Raw genomic sequence first — 21,831 nt, 5'->3', positions numbered from 1 at the left:
TCTCAGTCGGTTGGGCGTCCGACTTTGGCTCAGGTCGTGATCTCACAGCTCATGGGTTTGAGCCCCGCGTCGGGCTCTGTGCCGATGGCTCGGAGCCTGGAGCCTGCTTCGGATTCTGTGTCTCCCTCTCTGTCTGCCCCTCTACCCCAATTGTGCTCTTTCTCTGTTTCTCAAAAATAAATAAACATTAAAAAACATAGAAGAAGAAATACTTAGATTCGTTGAGGGGAAAAATCTAGCTGGTAAAACATAGGAATGCTTCTGGTGTGGAAAAACAATGAGGCCCGTAATTAGACAGCTGTATCTACATTGCTGAGACATGGAGATTTATGAGCTTGGAGTGAGGGGGGAAGGCTTCTTAGAAGATTAAGAGGAAAAAGACACCAGGGAATTAGCACATCTTTAAGGACAAAACCGAGAATGTAGAGCATCTTAGAGATAAGCTAATCTGTCCTCCCCCTTAATCTACAAATGAGGATGCAGAGACCCGCACTGATAAATTATGGGTGCAGCTGGAGTAAATAAAACCCAGGGTTTTTGACCCAACACCGTGGCTTCTTCTGGACCGCGATGGCGGGGGTAATCCTAGCCGTTGAGAGAGGTTTTCATTGTATGAGGATGGAGTTAACGTAAACAAACATGTACTGACTGTGGTGTCCTCTGTGGACTTCATTGAAAACACACTCACACACACCCCCTTCCAACAAGGTCACGGTAAATCCCTTCATGTAGCATGCTGTATGGCACAACCTTGCTTGTAAAAACAGAACCCCCCTCAGAGGGGCAGAAACACGATCCTCAGGAGATTTGCACACTGCTTTCTAACAGTTTCTCTTTGCTGTTTTGAAATATATTAAAAAAAAAAATAGATAATAGGCGCCTGGGTGGCTCAGTCGGTTAAGTGTCCGACTTTGGTTCAGGTCATGATCTCACAGTCTGCAAGTTCAAGCCCCGCATCGGGCTCTGTGCTGACAGCTCAGAACCTGGAGCCTGCTTCGGATTCTGTGTGTCTCTCTCTCTCTGCTCCTCCCCGGCTAACGCTCTCTCTCTCTCTCTCTCTCTCTCTCTCTCAAAAATAAATAAACATTAAAAAAGTATAATAGATATGGGAACAAATTGTAACCTAGACTGACAACAAGCCCAACAAAAAGTGGGTAGGGAATAAAAATAAGAAAAAGAACCCCTAGCATGAAATAAAAATAAAACAGCACATTGTTTCATGCATTGATACCTTTTTAAAAAATAGAGTCACTCATGTAACTTACATTTGTTGAGCGTCTACCATGTGTCAGGCACTGTTCCGGGCACGGGGTGGGGGTGGGGGGCGCAAATAGACAAGAGCCCCTGCCCTCCAGGAGCTCATAGAGGGAGGTGAGAGATACTGTTCTTAAGCTCCATCACCACCACCCCTGCCCCCACCGCCTGCCAGGCTTTGGTGGAAATGTAACTAAATTGGAAAATTGATAATATCTCCACAAATGGGGATGATTCTAATGAAGGTTGCTTTCTGGTTTTCAGGGAGAAGAAAACGGCTTTCCAGACAGTACTGGAGAACCCCTTTCAGGTAAACAATTGACTCCACGGATGTCTGGGCTTCACTGAGAACTGGCATGGCTGAATTAAAGATAATTTAGGGATATGTTTATCGTTAACTTTGAAAATCTGTATTACAGCCTAGAGAAACTTTCTAACCACCGGTCATGGTGAACTGCAAGGAAATGTTAACCAGATTTCACAAAAGCCTTCAAAGAGTCTTTTCTCTGAGCTAACCCTACTGTGCGCAGGGGCGGGGCACAGCTGGGTTCCCAGTGGGACAAGTTTAGGACGGGGCAACAGAACAGAACAAGCAGACCCTTCTCCCTCAGGAGTCCTAGGAGGCTTGCCATTGCCGGAACGCTGTGCCAGGTGGAAGAAAGCAATGGGGCTTAGGTAAACCAGGTCAGCACAGGAAGGGCCAGCATCCTCTCTCGGCACCTCAGGCACTCGGTGAGCCAAGGGGACCCTCCTGGCACCTGGCCATGTGCTATCCCCTACCCTCTTTCTGCTACCGGTGTGTTTAACCAAAGAAACACGAAGGACTGCGTCCTTTCCCACTTTTTATGGTAAGATGGAAACTCTGGCAGTCTTTAGATTTCTTATTAATCAATCTTGGGGAAAAATCTGGAGTGAGCATTAAAATACGCTACCAAAAGAATAATGAAAAGATATAGAAACCTCACTCATATTTTCTGTATCTTTTAAAACACATGTTAAATGACCTGAGTCATCAGAGTTTTGTTTCTTTCTCTTCTAATGGGAGGGTGGCGGACCCTGAAGCCCTCAGGATAATCTCACCAATCCTGCCTAGCCTCTGCCAGTGTAACCATGCTGAAAACCAGAACGTGTGTTGTATAATCACCTTAGCCACAGTGATCTCTGGTGGTGAGACTGTAGGTGATTTTTTTTCCCCTTCAGCAGATCTATATTTATTAAGGACCTACTGTGTGCCAGGTTCCCTAAAGAGGCCATGTGGCAAAAGTATAGTTCTGGGAGACAGAAGTGGGGATCCTGGTTTCAATTCAGTCATTCCCCTGCTGAGATTAGAGCAATCAAAAGAGAAACTGAGCCAGATGAACTTGGATTAGAGACTTCTCCCACCAGTCTCATGGGACAGGCCCAATGTCAGGGTCCCATCCGGACACCCCATTGGAACTTGTCTTCCTTGGGCCACACCCCTCCCCTACCAGAGGCTAGGACCACTGGCCAAGGATTATCCCTCTTCCACAAATGCTACAGCAGACAAGCTCAAATTAGAAGCACCTAGCTGGGTGATGTGAGGAGGAGAAGGCATCTTTGTATACAAGCAGCCACTTTTTTTTTTTTTAAAGTAGGTTTCATGCCCAGTGAGGGGTCCAGTGCAGGGCTTGAACTCACAACCCTGAGATCAAGACCTGAGCTGAGATCAAATGTCAGATGCTTAACCAACTGAGCCACCCAGATGCCCCTCCACTATCCTATATTTAAAAAAAAATTTTTTTACCATGCACCTTTTTTTTTAATATGAAATTTATTGTTAACTTGGTTTCCATACAACACCCAGTGCTCATCCCAACAGGTGCCCTCCTCAATACCCATCACCCACCCACCCCTCCCTCCCACCCCCCATAAACCCTCAGTTTGTTCTCAGTTTTTTTAAGAGTCTGTTATGTTTTGGCTCCCTCCCTCTCTAACCATTTTTTTTTCCTTCCCCTCCCCATGGTCTTCTGTTAAGTTTCTCAGGATCCACATAGGAGTGAAAACATATGGAATCTGTCCTTCTCTGTATGACTTATTTCACTTAGCATAACACTCTCCAGTTCCATCCACATTGCTACAAAAGGCCAGATTTTTAAAATTTCTAACATGAGTTAGAAAAAACTCTCCCCCAAAACTTTAACCTGTATATGTACACAACCTGTACATATACATAACCATTATATATATACACAAATGTATATATAAAGATGATCAGATGTAGGCAAATGCATAGAATGTGTGGTAAAATAACCAAAGAAATCCATAAAAGGCCAACTGTTATCGATCTGGGTGTTAAAGAGCATGATTTCTTTTTCCCCATGCTCATCTAAATTTTCAGCTTTTCTGCAATAGCACATATTTCTTTTCTAATTATAAAAAATCTATACACTTTTGAAAGACTAACACCCTGTACACTGATGTGGAATGTGAGCTAAAATGAGAATGGACAGAGCTGTTCAGGAATATCTAGAAACCTTTATGCATTAAGGTTGTTATTAACTAATGGATTAATCAATTTTCAGTTGTCTCTTAAAAATTTTTACGTGTGTCAAAATGAAATGGAAGAGCTTCAAAGAGGTAAACTTTTCACAGTGATGGTCGTAGCAGGTAGTGTTAGTGCGAGCAGATTGACATTGAAATCAACATGTTTAGCACCTAGCACGGTGCTTTGCACACAAGAGCAATCAGGTGTTTGGCTCGATTTTTGTTTTTGTCTTCGTAAACAAGTAGATGAGAGACAGTAACTTAATGGCCTTGCTCTTGGATAAACTGGTGAAAACAGATCTGGATACAGTAAAACCTCGGATTGTGAGTAATTTGTTCTGTGAGTGTTCCTCAAGACGAGCAAACGTTTCTAATAAATTTTAAATTGATACACGAGCAATGACTTGTAGTGCAAGTAGTACATGACGCTGAGGGTCACATGATCACAACTGAGCCAATGGTTCTTCTCTCTCTCTCTTTCTCTCTGTCTCTGTCTGTGGGATTGTGGATGGTCATCTCCCATGCTTGGATGCTTGGTCTCAGGCCACGGTGTTTGGCAGAAATCAGTGATCTTTCAGAATGTTGGAAGGTGCCCACAGTGGGCACTACTGTGTTTTTGGTCACTTCAAAGCACCTACGGACAGTCCTTTGTTTTTCCAGACAAGAGTGAGCTTAGGAATGCTTTGCTTCCTTCTAGGTCAGGCTGCCTGCAGATAGAGACCCTTCCCTCTGCTGCCTTATTGCCAGTTACATGAAATACAGTCTATGGCAAGAGTCTATTAATACTGTTCTGTAGCAGTGATTCTGTTAGTGATAGTGAAAGTGGTCTTACACTTTAACCGTCCTCTCTCTTGCCTCCCACACACCAGACATGAAGGCTTTCAAAGGTAAGTGCAGGTTAATTTGTTTATTTGTCTTTCTGGTTTGTATTTTCTTTATTATTTTGCATTATATTACAGTATTGTAATCATTTTTGTATGAATATTTTTGGATTATGGAACGAATCATCTGAGTTTCCATTCTTTTTTAAAAACATTTTTTGATGTTTTTATTTATTTTTGAGAGAGACAGAGCATGAGTGGGGAAGAGGCAGAAAAAGAGGGAGACACAGAATCCAAAGCAAGCTCCAGGCTCTGAGCTGCCAGCGCAGAGCTCAAAATCATGAACCACAAGATCATGACCTGAGCTGAAGTTGGATGCTCAACCGACTGAGCCACCCAGGTGCCTGAGAGTTTCCATTATTTCTTATGGGGAAATTAGCTTTGATATACACGTGCTTCAGACTGTCAGCATGTTTCTGGAATGAACTATGCTCTCAAACCAAGGTTTTGCTGTATTTCAGTCATTGAAGGAGAGTAGCAAGCTAAGTAAGATTTATCTTATTGTTTTAGTCACATGCACCAATTCCCTACTTACTGTGTACCAGCCCCAGTTCGAAGCACTTTAAAAATGTGCTTATTAGGAAAATGTGCTTAGAAAAAAGTGCACATGACAGCTCTGAGTTTACTTTCCTTACCGGGTGGATGTGACAGAAGCGATGCTGGGTCACGTGGCTCGTGCTTGGTCTCACAAGTCGTAAGCGGGATTCGAGCCCCCGGCCTGCCGGGAGCTCATTTCCAGCCACCACATGGGGCTGCCCCTCTACTGGTCCGATGCCTCGCCTGGGTAGTGCACACACTGAATGCTGAGTGTCCTACCGCGGGGTCAGCGGTATCTCAGGTAGAGTCTTAATCTGGAACAAAGCCAGCATCCACCCCCCTCCACCAAAGTCCGTCTCCGCCAAAGACCCTGTCCTAGAAGGAGGGGTTAGACAGACGTGGGAAAGGACAGCTGACAGTTTGTAATCAAGGAAAGAAAAAGAACACGAAGCAGAATCAGCCACCCCTAGAAAAGCAAAGCCCCCTCTGTGGAACCGTTGAACACGGAAGCAAACAGCCACAGGAGGCAGAGCCCAAGACCGAGGACACTCCTTGCGATGCCTGGGTTGAAACGGCAACACAAGTGACGGCCTGTGTTACCCTGCTGAAGGAAACCTTAAAGGTGTTCGATGTTCTCATACAGACTTTCGAAATGAAAACATTGGGGCATGAAAGGAACACGAGTCAGTTATCAAGAGAGTATCCCTCCGGTTGAAAACACACAGAACCTCTCCTCGCCCTCCCTTTCTGAGAAAGCGGTAGCTGTCGCATGGTCACATGGACCACGGCGCTTTCTGTACCTGTTCTCGACGCCTGGCCAGTTTCCCGAGGATGACTTTCTGACCACCTTGCATAATTCAGCACTTGCCTGATCGGAACCGAATGTCCCCAGAGAGATGAATGTAAAATAGGACTTTTATTTTTTTTATTTTTCTAGTTAGGCCCATTAAATGGCACTTTGTTAACGTGTTGGCACGACATAACTTCTGAGTCCAGATTCACATGGAATTCTGTGCTGAATTTTTACCCAGGTCCTTTCTTAACATAGGTTCGTTTCCTTTTGAAAGTGCCCTCTACCTTCTGAGTTTGTGTGATAACACAATTGAGGCACGGCGTGATTTGCCAGCCTAGATCCTTCCAATTTGTCAGTTAGACTCCCCAGTGCTGCCGCCGACATGGTGTCTCCTTAAAGGGGTGTTTTAGAGAGAGAGAGAATGAAATTATATTGTTTTTCCCTTCGGTTAAGAGATCAAACGCCCACCAAAAGCCCTTGGGGTAGTTTCTTGGGAGATAAAAATAGTTCATCATTTTCCAGCTCAGAGCATATAAACCACCTCTGATGAATAATGTGGTGTGTGTGTGTGTGTGTGCATCCCAATGATTTATCAAAGCCATAAACTGACATTTTAAATATATTTCTTTCCACCCACATTGGAAACCACACATAGGAAAAAAGCATGAATTTATACCCTTAACACACACAACTGCAGAAGTACTCGACTCTGCTTTGACCCTAGTTGGTATTTTCAGGCTCCAAATCGAATAGTTTATAGACCCCTGGGATAGAGTTATTTTATTTCAGGATCACAATATTTTGCTATTTGCAAAGTTGCCAGTATAAAAAAATGCTTCCCGTTTAATTGTCTGAATTAACTCAAGACCTAGTCACCCCGGGGAACGTTACTATAAATGATCTAAGAGCGAGCAGTGGTCCTGAGCACACTGGAGGGAAACACCCGTGTGGTAATAGTTCTCGAACAGCCAGAGTGTACAAGATAAAACGGAACTCACCCCTGCAGGGAGACACGTTAAGTCAGTCTGTGATCCACTGCCAAGATCCTGGCTGGCGCCATTTTCTAGACCCAACTAATCATGACCTTTGTGGATCCTGGAGTCCTGTTCCAATTCACAATTAACTGTTAATTGGCCATTATTTTAAACCTTGCCAGCCCCAAGCTGGAGTTAGACCCTGCACCGTCAGACATGACCTGTTTCTTACCATTGTTTTAAGTGACATAGACCTACCTCGTCAGTGAACGTTCTTGAATCCGGGACTCTTCCTTAAAGTGTATGAAAATGTGTGTGAGAGAGACGATAGAGCACAGGGAGAGAAGACCAAAAACACCCCACAGGAAAACCCATTCATCTACTCTTGAGGGTGGAGAAGTGTTATCTGTTCAAAGACTTAACGACCAAACCGACATGCTATCTCGCGAAGAGAAGTAGCAGCTCTGATTCGAAAATGTCATTTGGCAGGCCCTTCTGGCCAAGAACTTACCCTGCAGATGTCTTTAAGGCAATGGTTTTCAACCCTGGCTGCATATTAGAATTCCCAGGAGAGCTTTTAAATATCCCATGTCTGCCTGCACCCCACACCAATTAACTAAGGATCTCGGTAGACGATCCCTGGTCAGAGTCAGGATTTTGTAAATCTCCTTGGCCGGGAGGGTGGGGGGGGTGGGTCAGGAGGAGTTCCTTCTTGCGGCCAAAGGTCCAGAACGAGTGCTTTTAAAAAGGCTCTTGGTTATGCTTCCTCACCCCCAGCTACTAATCCTTTGTTGCTCACCTGTGCACAGAATGAAGTTTCAGTGGATGATCTCATTTAATCCCCTCAATAACCTTGGGAAGTAGATCCCACTGTCCCTGGTCAGAGAGTGAGGCTGTGGCCTTAGCAAGCTCATTACCAGTCCAAGTTGCACACCTGCACCGTGCTAATGGGCATTGACTGTCAGCTGGGGTGTCTCTAAAGCTCTTGTTGTTGATTGGTCGTACACAGTGTGTACTCTTTCTCCATAGCAACCAGGTGTCTTTCTTCTGCCTTGTATATGCTCAGCACTAAACAACAAAAAAAAGCTTCAGTTCATCTGAAATTTTTTAGATAGCTCTTCTTAGGCTGCCCAGAGCTTTCCAATTTGTTTCTCTAAGACACACTCTTCACTCATTTGATTTACTCAAGCAAATATTACTGAATGCCTCCTGTGTGCCTGGAGCGAAGTGGTGACATCAGACACCAAAGTCTCTTTCCTCTTGGAGTTTAATACTAGCTGGGAGTGACAGGCACTGGGAGTGACAGTCATTACATATGGTGGTAGGTGTACCGTGAGGAAAATAACGAGGGGAACAGAATTTTGCCTGGTAGGGAAGGTGCTGCTTTAGCTCAGAAGACGCACAGAGACCTGAACAATGCAGAGGAGCCAGCCGTGTGAAGATCTGAGGAAGGAGGACTCCGGGGAGAAGAGCTAGCTGGTGCAAAGGTCCTGGGGCAGGGCTGAGCTTCATGTTCTAGGGACAAGTGCGGGCAGGGAGAAGCCATAGAGAAGGAAGTGAGCTGGGAGATAGCAGCAGAGGCCACACTGCGTGGGGACTCTTTTTCTTTACGTATCCTTAAAAAAATGTTAAATCTAACATCTTTCAATAACATTTACATAAGACCTGACAGAAACGCCGTTACATCATTTATCTCATTCAACTCATGAGATACAGAAATGATCATTTTAATTTTATAGATGAGGAACCTGAAGTCCGTAGATGTTAAATGCGTGGAGAGGTCAAGCTCTAGGAGGTTGGAGGGCTGAGATTTGAAGATGCTGCTCCGTGCAGGGCTGGTTGTATGTTAGCCATTCCGTGAATGACCGTTGTCCCGATGAAAAGACACTGAGGGGAGCCTGGGTGGCTCAGCTGGTCACAGTGTCCAATTCTTGATCTCGGCTCAGGTCATAATCTCATGATTCAGGAGTTCGAGCCCTGTGTCGGGCTCCTGACTGATGGCGTGGAGTCTGCTTGGGATTCTGTCTCTCCCCCTCTCTCTGCCCCTCCCCTGCTTGTTCTCTCTCAAAATAAATACACTTTAAGAAAAAAAAAGAAAGAAGAAAAGACATTGAGAAATCTGGCATTTCTTCCTCTGACAAAGTCTCCCCGAGTTTAAGCCAGTACTCAGACTAGACTCACAGAGAGCAAGTCTTTCCAGGGTTTTGGTCTCTAAAATAAGAAGTCATCATAAATTAATGGTGCGTTCCATTCTTGCTTTGCATCAGCAGAAAATACACAAGTCAGGTGTCCAAATATGACAAGTGAGGACCCTCATTAGTAGAGAATCTGAGTGAATTTTTATACACTTTTTTTGAAATAGCCCTCTCCTCTCTGCCCCCAAATCTAGAATCCCCTTGTATCTTTTTTTTTTTAAAGTAAGACATTTTTTAAATTTTTTTTTCAACGTTTTTATTTATTTTTGGGACAGAGAGAGACAGAGCATGAACGGGGGAGGGGCAGAGAGAGAGGGAGACGCAGAATCGGAAACAGGCTCCAGGCTCCGAGCCATCAACCCAGAGCCTGACGCGGGGCTCGAACTCACGGACCATGAGATCGTGACCTGGCTGAAGTCGGATGCTTAACCGACTGCGCCACCCAGGCGCCCCTCCCCTTGTATCTTAAGACCAATTCTGTACTGTTTTCCACTAATATCTGTTTATTGCTCAAGAAACACAAGCAACATTCCTTTTCCTTTATTATTAGTTCTTCAGGTCATAAGATGCATCAGATAATAAGAACAAATCTGCCTTGTCTCCTGGGGAGAAAGTATAGTTCTCATTCATTCATTCATCTGGCAGACAATTTCTGAACTTCACCTACACAGCAACCCTGTGCTTGTTTTTTGAGAGGCATCAAATAATATTCCCATTTTTCCCCATTTCTGATGAAAGCTTCTTCGGTGCTATGACTCTCTCCCCCCACAATTGTTTCTCCCCCAAGGCATCACCCAGTCTAGCGTTTTATGTGCACTATTACATGATAGGTGTTTAAAGCAGGGCAGGACAAAATGTGTTCGATACAAAACAAAACATGTTCCTCCACTTCGGTCTGCCAGAGAGCTAATTATAGTTTATGATTCCAAACGGCAGCTTCACATTCGCTACCGTTGCCAGTTCGGGTAGATTTCAGTTCACGGAGTGGTTTGTGATTTGTGTCATGAGAGATACAAAAGGAAAACATCGATAGCGTTTTGGCATGTCATGTGTTGTAAAACAGACTGATAAATGGTCAGCGTAATTGTTCAAAGAATAAAAGCTTCTCTTACACTAGAAGGCTTAAAGGAGCTTCCCAGGAACCTTACTGATGTCTTTCTTCTTTTTTATATTATTTATTATTATATTATTTTTATTCTTCTTCACTTGACCTTAGCCAAAAGGCTGAGAAGTGATTATCATTCTCCTCCTCCTAATGGAGAAAACTTGCCAACCCTGAATCTGACACAGGAGATGCTGGGGAGGATCTTCGAACATCAATACATTTAATTCTGGACTTTGAGATACAGATCCTCCTTTATTTTTCTGGACATTTAAAAATATTTTTAAAGTTGGAGCACCTGGGTGACTCAGTCGTTGAGCATCCGACTCTTGATTTCAGCTCTGGTCATCATCTCGAGGTTCGCGAGATCGAGCCCCACATCAGGCTCCATGCTGAGCCTGAAGCCTGCTTCAGATTTGTTTCTCTCTCTCTCTCTCTCTCTCTCTCTCTCTCTCTCTCTCTCTCTGTGCTCCTCCCCTGCTTGCTCTCACTCTGTCTCAAACTAAATAAACATTTAACAACTATATTTTTTAAAGTATCCAAAGAAACACAATCATATAAAAAATTAGGAAATATCCATTGTTAACGTGTGTGTTATACATACTTCCAGACTTTTTCTGTGCCTGTGAATATGTATATAATATATGCTTTACGTGGATATGAATGACTATACCATTTGTTTTTTACAAAAATGGAATTAGGCATACTCTTTTTTTTTTTTAAATGTTTATTTATTTTTGAGAGAGAGAGAGACAGGCAAAGCAGTGGTAGAGGGGCAGAGAGAGAGGGAGGCAGAGAATCCGAAGCAGGCTCCAGGCTCCAAGCTGTCAACACGGAGCCCAATGCGGGGCTCGAACTCACGGACCCTGAGATCATGACCTGAGCTGAAGTCAGATGCTTAACTGACCGAGCCACCCAGGTGCCCCTAGGCATACTCTTTAGTAACCTGCTTTCCTTGCCATTTGACAGAATATTGTGCATTTGACTGTACCTTTATTTTTTTTAAGTTTTATTTTGTTTTTTTTTTTTTAATGTATACTTATTTTGAGAGGGGGAGAGAGAGAGAGAGAGCACGCTCGTGATTGGGGGAGGGGCAGAGAGAGAGAGAGGGAAACAGAATCCAAAGCAGGCTCCAGGCTCTGAGCACAGAGCCCCACGCGGGGATCAAACTCACCATGAGATCATGACCTGAGCCAAAGTCAGACACCCAACCAACTGAGCCACCCAGGCGCCCCATGACCCTATCTTTAAATAAGAGCAAAGAAAATTGCAAAATTTCCCTTATACCTCTTTTAGTGAGAAATCACCTTTACCATTACCAAGTTCGCTTTTTAAATAAACTTCTGTCCCATCGTGCTAGAGCTTTACTTCTTAATACATCATTATTAATGTGGCTGAAGAATAGTTCCATACATGGAAATGTAATGCAACATTTTTAAACTCTAAGATGTGGAACACATTGCAGAAAGATCTGGATCTGGTCTTGGGCCATTTAAGGTGTAATGAATGAGGAGCCAGAAAACCATACAGAACATCTCACTGCAAGGCTGAGTCAGGAGATACAGACAAAGTGATGGGATTCTGTGAGGCAGTGTTCTGGGCATTGGCTGGGGAGATTTCATGCAATGGGTGTATCACGTGGGGTCTGTAAGGTGGCTGAGGGTTGAGCAGAGAGAGAGAAGTTAAACAGAGGGAGAGAAGAGAGAAAATTGATCAGAGAGAAAACACCACGAAAGACATGAAGGTAGCAAAATATGAGCTGTAATTTTTCCACCTATGAAGTTGACAAACATGGTTACCCGTCCGACTTCAGCTCAGGTCATGATCTCACAACCCATGAGTTCTATGTTGGGCTCTGTGCTGACAGCTCAGAGCCTGGAGTCTGTTTCAGATTCTATGTCTCCCTCTCTCTCTCTCTCTGCCCCTCCCCCGCCTGTACTCTGTGTCTCTCTCTGAAAAATAAACATTAAAAAAAAAAAAAGAAATTGACAAACATTTTTTTTTACTTGGTGCTGACAAAGGTCAAGTGAGATGAACCCCATCGCTGTTCCCTGATTGGAGTATAAATTGGTAACCACTGTTATTTCTGGAAAGCAGTTTTGGGCTCATGCATTGTCAGCTGTGGAATGCTCATACTTTTGAGCCTAATAATCCCATTACTGGGAAGGTGAATAAAGATGTGGCCAAAAGTATATATGCAAAGGTCTGCATCAAATTGTTCCTCATTGTCATGAGAATTTGTGAAAACCCTAAATGGTGAGTAGTTTATACAAAACCTATAATGGTATACAATTTCCAAATTTTCTACACCGAATTGATGTTAGTCTTTCTTTTAATTAATCTGAGGTAGGTTTTATAGGACGGATGAAGTTCAGGGAACAGAGCAGTCCAGCTTGTCTAGAGCACAGGTTATATTTAAGGAAGTCATGGGAAATAAGGGGCGCCTGGGTGGCTCAGTTGGTTAAGCGTCCCACTTCGGCTCAGGTCATGATCTCACAATTCGTGAGTTTGAGCCCCACGTCGGACTCTGTTTTGACAGCTCGGAGCTCGGAGCCTGGAGCCTGCTTCAGATTCTGTCTCCCTCTCTCTCTGCCCCTCCCCTGCTTGCGCTCTGTCTCTCTCTTTCTCTCTCTCTCTCAAAAATAAACATTAAACAAAATTTTTTTAAAAAGGAAATAATGGGGCGCCTGGGTGGCGCAGTCGGTTAGGCGTCCGACTTCAGCCAGGTCACGATCTCGCGGTCTGTGAGTTCGAGCCCCGCGTCGGGCTCTGGGCTGATGGCTCAGAGCCTGGAGCCTGCTTCCGATTCTGTGTCTCCCTCTCTCTCTGCCCCTCCCCCGTTCATGCTCTGTCTCTCTCTGTCCCAAAAATAAATAAACGTTGAAAAAAAAAATTTTTTTTTAAAAAGGAAATAAGACAGGAATTGTAGCATGGAGAGTTTCCAGTAGAGGCTGGGACGTGGTAACTGGTTGGATACAATGAAAAAGTCTGCAAGGACACCAGGAAACTGCCAGTGTAAATAGGGGAGGCAGAGTCCTTTGGGTGCATGGAGTTGGGGGGAAGTTACTGTATCGTCTGCCCTGAGTTGGAGATTCATCTAGACATCAAGAGGGGCATTCCAGTGGTCAGTTCTGGGGTGCAAAAGAGCAGTTATGCACTCATGCATTCACTCCCTCAGCAAACAGTGCTTAAGCGTTTGCTGTATGCTAAGGGCTGTGCTGGGTCCGGCAGATGCAAAAAGAAGGGGCCTTCCATTACAGCGGGAGCGCCTGGTGGGGGGTGTTGGGAGTGGGGGAGGGGACCGAAGGGAGGGAGTGTGGACGGGGAGAGCTTAGTGCTAAGAACAGTACCAGAGCACCTTCTTGTAACTCTCAAGGACTCAGCAGTGAGACAGGCGGAGATCTCAGCGTGTCAGACGCCAGGGGAAAGGATGCTGCGGGGACATGGGGGTGTTGGGCCTGCGCTGTCAGAAGGAACCTTCCGGGAGGATGCAGCCTGCCGTGCCATGTACAGTGTCCAAAGGGACAAAGGAGCATTGGGATCAGTTCCAGAAGCAGCCGTATCTAAGGAGGGGCTAGGGTGAAGGGGGGCAGCCATATCTAAGGGGGGGGCGGGGTGAAGGGGGGCATTAGAAGCAGCAGGAGGGGTCCAGGTGACCTTCAAAGTCAAGTGGGGACCTGCGTGTTCATGTGATACGCTGTGCTGGTTATCACAGAAACAACACACCGCTGGAGAAAGTTTGGAAAACATAAGCGTAATCCTCAGGAATTAAGATAATGACTGTTACTATTCTTGTACATTTCCTTCCAGAGTAATAGTAACATAGAGTTTTCACACAGTTCTAACATAGAGTACACACATATCTTACATCTTGCATTTTTCACTTAACATTATAGCACAAGCATTCTCTGGGTTGCTACACAGTGTTCATAGTTACTTAACTAATATTCCGTCAAGTTGTACAACAATTTGTTTCACGAGCCCCTTCTCTTTGACATTTGTTTAAAAAATGGATAATAAGGATAAGACTGTAATTAAAAATTGTCATACATAGTCTAGATTATCTCTTATTCCCAGAAGTTATGTTAACAGGTCAAAGAGCATGAGCGTAATCTTCACGGTCCTTGTTGTCATTTGTATTTGCCACCAGATCGTTCCCAACGATCACCAAAGTGACGCCCTTTTTTCCAAATTCCTTACTTTCCTAAATCGGGAAGTCCAGGGCTCAGTGTAGTAAAGGTCATTATAACCTCCCAGAATTTTCCAAGCTAGAGATCTCTAGCATAGCGTAGCTATTAAAATCCGTGGGGCGCCTGAGGAGCTTAGTTGGTTAAGTGTCAACTTCAGCTCAGGTCACGATCTCAGGGTCCGTGAGTTCAAGCCCCGCATCGGGCTCTGTGCCGACAGCTCGGTGCCGGGAGCCTGCCTCAGATTCTGTGTCTCCCTCTCTCTCTCTGCCCCTCCCCTGCTCGCTCGCTCTCTCTCTTCTCTCAAAAATAAATAAGCATTAAAAAAAAAAAAAAAAAGTGAAAATCCCTAGTCAGAAGGAGCCAGGAGACCTAGTGCTGATGTAGAATTTAAGTCACTTAGGTTACCATATTGTGCAAACCCACTTGCAACTTTATTGTAAAGGACTTCTCTACCCCTTCCTCCCCCTCCTAACATGCTTCCTAGTATTAAAGTGAGCTAAAGATGACTGATGGAAGAATGTTGCCCTTCCTCTGGGCTGGGGCTGTGCCCTTCTTGGTGAGGCTCAGCTCAAAAGCCTCCTGTTCATCCAGCCCCCCGTGCACACCTCAGGCTGTTGGCTCCGCTTCAAAGGCAGCCCCGTGGGTGAAGAAAACACAGATAAAGGCAAAGCGATGATAAGGTGGCCGTAAATCTGAAAAGTACGTTTTCTGGCATTATCAATTATCACTCCGTTTCAAATATGCATATGGGGTGGATATTCCAGTTTTCAGGGTGGTGTGTGTGTGTGTATGTGTAAAGGCCTTTTAAAACATTGCACCATCCTTTATACCCTAATGTGCTGTGTGTTTGGCGTTAAAGAGCTGTCAGGGCTGACTCGTAGCTTGGAAAAGGTAAGGGTTGAGGTACAGGCAAGTGTGGGCTGGTTTACTCACGGGACAGAGTCTGACTCCCGCTGGTGACCTGCCTACAGAGAGAGCCTTGCTCCTCGGATCCCAGATTTTGGTCCACACTGTCACAGATGCACAATGTAAGACACAGGGAGTCTCCAAAAGAAAGGGAAATTGGCTGTATAAAATCTTACTAGTGCATCCGGCAAAGCAACCCACCCTCGGTTGTCAAGAACACCACATTTGTTGGGGCGCCTGGGTGGCTCAGTCAGTTAAGCGTCTGACTTCGGCTCAGGTAATGATCTCGGGGTTCGTGGGTTTGAGCCCCGTGTCGGGCTCTGCACTGACAGCTCAGAGCCTGGATCCTGCTTTAGATTTTGTGTCTCCCTCCCTCTCTCTGCCCCTCCCCTGCTTATACTCTGTCTCTCTCTCTCTCTCTCAGAAATAAACATTAAAAAAAAATTTTAAAAACACATTTGTTGTGGGGGTCTACAGAAATGAGTATTCTGAAACATTCCTCTGTAAGATACAGTGTGTGGTATCTACACCAGTGCTGTTGGCACTCGAGCAGGAGAATAAAGGACCGAGGAGATGGACGCGTGCGCTCGCTGCCTTGCTGACGTGGGGACTGTGTTGTTTGTTTCTGCAGATATAAGCAGAGGCGAGTCCTGCAAAGAGGACTGCACTTGTTCCGCCTGCTCGCTCCGGGCCCCCACCATAAGTGACTTACTCAATGATCAGGACTTACTAGACGTCATCAGGATAAAGCTGGATCCGTATCACCCGACAGTAAAAAACTGGAGGAATTTTGCAAGCAAATGGGGCATGCCCTATGACGAACTGTGTTTCCTGGAGCAGAGGCCTCAGAGCCCCACCTTGGAGTTCTTGCTCCGGAACAGTCAGAGGCCGGTGGGCCAGCTGATGGAGCTCTGCAGGCTCTACCACAGGGCCGACGTGGAGAAGGTCCTGCACAGGTGGGTGGATGAGGAGTGGCCCAAGAGGGGGCGTGGAGACCACCCCAGGAACTTCTAGACCTCTCCGCTTCCCGCTGGCCTCTTTGGACATTGAAACAGCCACAGGTTAAGGAGGAATGTGGATCTGTTCTTTCTTAAGGGTTTAGGATGAGGACACATGACAGTGGACATTGGTTTTCCCCAAAGCTGGTGGTTTTTTTTTTTTGGAGGGGCAGGTTGTGTTTTGGTGGTGGATTTTTGTTTGTTTAGTTTTGCACATCTGTTTTAATTTAACATTTGAATCTGGAATTGGGAAAAATACTTTGTAGACTCACGTAGGGACCAGGGCCAAAGAATACAATCAGAATGGACTCATGCCGTGATGAAAATAAAATTATCCTCTCCCTTAAATACTGTGGAAGATTGAAATAAGAACTAAGATTGTTGATGGCCCCAGTTGATCATCATCCATAGGACCCTTCATGCTGGACGGGACGCCCACAGCTTAGAAGAAAACATAAGGGACATTAAAACCTTGGTTTGCGAGTATAATTCGTGCTGGAAACATGCTTGTAATCCAAAGCACTTGTCTGTCAAAGCGAATTTCGAGAACCATTGGCTCAGTTGTGACCATGTGACATTCGGCGTCACGTACGACTCGTATGGCAAGACATCGCTCTTTATCAAGTTAAAATTTATCAGAAGCGTTTGCTCATCTTGCAGGACACTAGCAGAACGAGTTACTCACAATCCAAGGTTTTACTGTACTTAGGTGAAGTAGCAGGATATTGGTATTATGGGGCCATGCCTTCAGACCACACGTGCCATCTTTTTTATTCAAATGCTTTTGTCATCCGTGCGCTGTCAAAAATGTCATCTGCTCAAGTATTTTTGCAAGAAATAAAAAATAGTGGTTTGGGGAGGAAAGAGTCAGGAATCAGGAGGGAGAATAAGGACCTTAGGAAAGTGTTTCAGAGAGAGAGTACACAGAATGCCCTTTGTTACCCAAGACTTTTTAAAAATTAACTTAATATGTACTTTTCCATCTTTTGTGTAAGGCTGAGTGTTTTCACCCATGAGATCAAGCTTCATTAAGAAACAAACAAAACTCACCAGGCCCAACGTTGGAATGTAACCACTTCTAGTACCTACTGTCCCAGCTGGATACAGGGTCACGAACAAACACTACACAGAGGTTTAGCCGGGAATGGGGAATCTTTCACGCTGACGCTGGGGCAGGAGATCGGCATTAAAATCCAACTTTTAAAAGATTTCACACCGAATGAAAAATTGGTTCCAAAGAATATCTGATGTTCTTAGATGGTTTTAGGGGGAGGTGAAGTGTGGTTGATAGAAGGGTTTGCTGCTGGAAAGATGGGAGGAAAAAGCCCTTTCCCTCCTGCCATCTCCCCCCTCCCCCGTCCCCCCTCTAGGTCTCCACCGTCTCCAAATGGAGACAGAAAAGAGCAGGTGGTCCTCCACCCCCAACCCCAGCCATCGTTCCCACAGTGGGAGGATGGGAAGGTTCCCTTATTCCCAGAGACGCCCTCCACCCCCAGTGACACGAGAGAGAGGGACAGCGTCAGAAGAAAGGGCAGCCTGGTGGAGGAGAGGATTGGAATAACAACACCCCCACCAAGGCGCCCTCCCTCCATCTTCCCTGGTCTTCCCCGTCACCCCCCCCCCCCCCCCCCAGTTCCCAGCTCAGTGGATACTCTGCTCTATTGAAACCCATGGCACATCACACACCACCCTCGGTGGCTTGGAGCAGTAGCTGGGGGACGTGGCCTTCTAAATTTCCATTCAGTAGGGTCACAGCTGCAAATTTCACAAAAAAATTTAAGTTTGGGCAGCCTGGGTGGCTCAGTCGGTTGAGCATCTGTTGGCTCAGGACAGGATCTCACGATTCATGAGTTCGAGCCCCACGTCGGGCTCACTGCTGTCAGCACGGAGCCTGCTTTGGATCCTCTGTCCGCCCCCCCTTTGCCCCTCCCCCCCCAGTTCTCTCTCTTTCTCTCACTCAAAAATAAACATTAAAAAAAATTTAAGCTGCTAATATCCCAGATGTTAAATCTGGAGAATGGTGAAAATTTTTCCCATGAAAACACTTGTTACACGTGGTGATTAGGTTCTTTAGAACTGTCAGTTTTGTATTTCACAAATTTCTGAATTAAAAGTTTTTCGTAAGCTGGCTTGGGAATGGTCCCTGTTGGCACTACTTCTGGACATGATTCCGATTTCAAACTCAGAATTTCTTTTTTTTTTTTAAATATAATTTATTGACAAATTGGCTTCCATACAACACCCAGTGCTCATCCCAACAGTGCCCTCCTCAATGCCCATCACCCACTTTCCCCTCTCCCCACCCCCCATCAACCCTCAGTTTGTTCTCAGTATCCAAGAATCTCTTATGGTTTGCCTCCCTCCCTCTCTAACTTTTTTTTCCCCCTTCCCCTCCCCCATGGTCTTCTGTTAAGTTTCTCAAGATCCACCTATGCCAAACTCAAAATTTCAATCTCAAAACAGACTTTGAACTCATCATCGTATCTTGAACATGGCTATTGTTTGTAAATGTCAGCTGAGTTTACCTGTGAGCTGGATCAGAAACCTTAACGGGCACCTGGGTGGCTCAGTCGGTTAAGTGTCCAACCTTGGCTCAGGTCATGATGTTATGGCTAGTGAGTTGGAGCCCCGTGTCAGGCTCTGGGCTGACAGCTCAGAGCTGCGAGCCTGCTTCCCATTCTGTGTCTCCCTCTCTTTGCCCCTCTCCCGCTTGTGCTCGCTATCTCTCTTTCACTCTCTGTCAAAAATGAGATTGTAAATAAACATTTAAAAATAGGGGGAACATTAATTTGACAAACATTTATTTAAAAAATGTTAAGGCGGAATTTAGGAGATTCAGGTGTGGGCAGGGCTGAGTGTGTTCCTTTACGGTCAAAGTCAGGACTTCCAGGAAAACAGTGTGAGCACAGGGTATCACGCCCTTATCTCTCCTTTTGGCATCATTATGTCCAAAGTCCTGATTGCTAGTAATTTCCACCACTGGCTACGAAGGCTTAAAATTCCTGTTTGTAACTGCATGGGGGCAGTGCTAGGGTGGACAGGATTTTTGTGTGCGGGGGAGTTGATGGACACGTGCTGTTTGAATTTGAATGTACCATGATTTGCCCATCCTCAGCATCTGTATCAGGTGGCATTTGAGTTCACGAAAAGTTTTAATTATTAGAAGTATGATATTAGCAGAGAGAAATTTAACTGAAAGGTTTTTTTCAAGTCAAGTTCATTCAGCCCCTACACTTTGATTAAAGGTAGGACAGACAGCTTTTCTCTCCCTTCCATACAGACATATCAAAGAGAAATTCTCAACTGAAATAGAACCAGAACTCCACTGCCTAATAAGCCAAAATAATTTTCAAGTTAATTTTCAGCAAATAAGTAGAACAGCATAAATATGCCGAGACTCCACAAAAGAGAGAGTGGAAAAGAAGGAAAGCGCTTTCTGGTTAATTGATCAAATAACTTAAAACGCAAGTTCATCACACCTAAGAGTTTTTCTCATTATGCTGCTCCTAAGGATCTAGGTTAAGTTGACCGCGTTAGAAACGAAACTGCTTATGACGAGGTCCTTTTGCTACTGGGAAGATGAAATCACTTCAGCTAAGTTCCAGGAGATGGTCTTCCGATAGTGTTACGGAGCGAGGCTTTATGTTACGAACCAATTTTATTTGCTTGCGTAGAAAATCACCGCATGAGAGAGAGGGAGGCAAAGTCACGATAAACACCACACACGCCCGAGACACATAGACCCAGAGGAAGGCTCGTGGAAAAGGAGGCTCACATAGGCACACTTTCCTTAAAATTTTTAAGATTTAAAATGGTTAGGGCTTCAATTGTTTGCCAGGATTGCCCACCGATATTTCAGGATACCCTGTATGGACAAGTCGCCCGTTGTGGTGACGCTGAATAACATTTACTCAGTAACGTGGGAAATTTGCAGTAACAGACGTCAGTTTTTCCTGGAGAGTGATTTTTGTGTGGGACTGCCCTCTGCTGGAGCATAGAATCTGCACACACATCCTTTCTGGTTTGGCTGTCGTCCTCAGAACAGCCTAGAACCAACCTTGTATTCATTATTGGTGTTATGTTAGAACCCTTATACGTAGCCCCGATAAAAGATAGGAAGAGTGCAGTTACTTTACAAATTGACATAAGCAGAATGAGGCCAGCATATTTAAGATGAGGGTCCAGCGGCCTGAAGATGTCCATCGTCACATAGCCCTGTCATTCAGGTCCCGTATGTGACCAGTCTGTTGTTTTTTTTTTTTTTTTTTTAATTTTTTTTTCAACGTTTATTTATTTTTGGGACAGAGAGAGACAGAGCATGAACGGGGGAGGGGCAGAGAGAGAGAGAGACACAGAATCGGAAACAGGCTCCAGGCTCTGAGCCATCAGCCCAGAGCCTGACGCGGGGCTCGAACTCACGGACCGCGAGATCGTGACCTGGCTGAAGTTGGACGCTTAACCGACCAAGCCACCCAGGCGCCCCGTGACCAGTCTGTTCTAATAACAGTTCCACGGTCTGGGAATTGTCAGTAAGACCTTTCCTCCATGTAGATTTACAGTTAGCTATTTGTGGGTCCTTTATAATTTATAGTATAAAAAATAGATCCTTTTAAATACAATATTAATAACTAAGGTCTAGCAGATTTTCTTTCCCTTTCTTTCTTAAATCAATAAATGTTTCATTTAGTCTTGACCCAAGACCATCCTCCTTATAATATTTTCTGCTTCTGCCCTTCCTGTTCTAAAATCTTCCTCTCGGAGTGCCTGGGTGGCTCAGTCAGTTAAGCATCAGATTTTGGCTCAGGTCATGATCTCACAGTTTGTGAGTTCGGGCCCCGTGTCGGGCTCTGTGCTGACAGCTCGGAGCCTGGCGCCTGCTTTGGATTCTGTGTCTCCCCCTCTCTCTGCCCCTCCCCTGCTCATGCTCTATCTTTCTCTCCCTCAAAAATAAATAAACATTAAAAATATATATTAAAAAATAAATACAATACAATCTTCCTCTCCTTTGGGGCCGTGTCTCTGCTCTTTGTGTTGCTCAATTTAGGGCTAGTCCCTCATTTCTCAAGTCGGATTTCCTCGCTGTGCCCATGGCCTTCTCCCTCCCAGCCGTGAGCTAATGTCTGCTTCCTTTCTCCCTTGCACATGCAGATGCAGTTTGTTGAATCATCTTCCGTATGTAATGACACCCTGGGCCTACTAGTGTTAAAAATCCTTCCCTCCGAAACATTGTAACCGAAACATATATGACTACATCCGCCCCAAGAAGTGAGGAGAAACGTTCACCCAGTTTGTTGCATGATTTCCTGCTTGCGAATTCACACTCCACTTCCGAGCCCTGTACACTTGGGTATAAATGGATGAGAGCAAGTCTTGCTTCTTTGGGGTCTAGAGACGCCTGTGTTGGGGCCCCTGGGTGGCTCAGTTGGTTGATCTTCCGACTCTTGATTTCGGCTCAGATCATGATCTCACAGTTCGTGGGGTCGAGCCCCGAGTCGG

General features: G+C 45.1%; 1 protein-coding gene across 8 annotated transcripts in view; it reads left to right on the top strand.

The window, feature by feature from the left end:
- Positions 1 to 16,683, top strand: part of EDARADD (EDAR associated death domain) — a 93,947-nt gene extending 77,264 nt beyond the window's left edge. For 6 of the 8 annotated variants that reach the window (XM_019814282.3, XM_019814284.3, XM_019814283.3 and 3 more), the window contains 3 exons: positions 1,519 to 1,564; positions 4,629 to 4,646; positions 15,969 to 16,683. In XM_019814282.3, the coding sequence (XP_019669841.1) occupies positions 1,519 to 1,564; positions 4,629 to 4,646; positions 15,969 to 16,351 (447 nt within the window). In that variant the 3' untranslated portion in view covers positions 16,352 to 16,683. The remainder of the gene's footprint in view (positions 1 to 1,518; positions 1,565 to 4,628; positions 4,647 to 15,968) is intronic. The other 2 variants (XM_006937751.5, XM_045039905.1) reach the window with 1 other exon arrangement.
- Positions 16,684 to 21,831: the final 5,148 nt, after the last annotated feature.

Source organism: Felis catus, chromosome D2 (genome assembly GCF_018350175.1).
Source record: "Felis catus isolate Fca126 chromosome D2, F.catus_Fca126_mat1.0, whole genome shotgun sequence".
NCBI classification, from domain to species: domain Eukaryota; kingdom Metazoa; phylum Chordata; class Mammalia; order Carnivora; family Felidae; genus Felis; species Felis catus.
The sequence above is the reverse complement of the archived record's forward strand: the minus strand, read 5'-3'. Positions and strand labels throughout refer to the sequence as shown.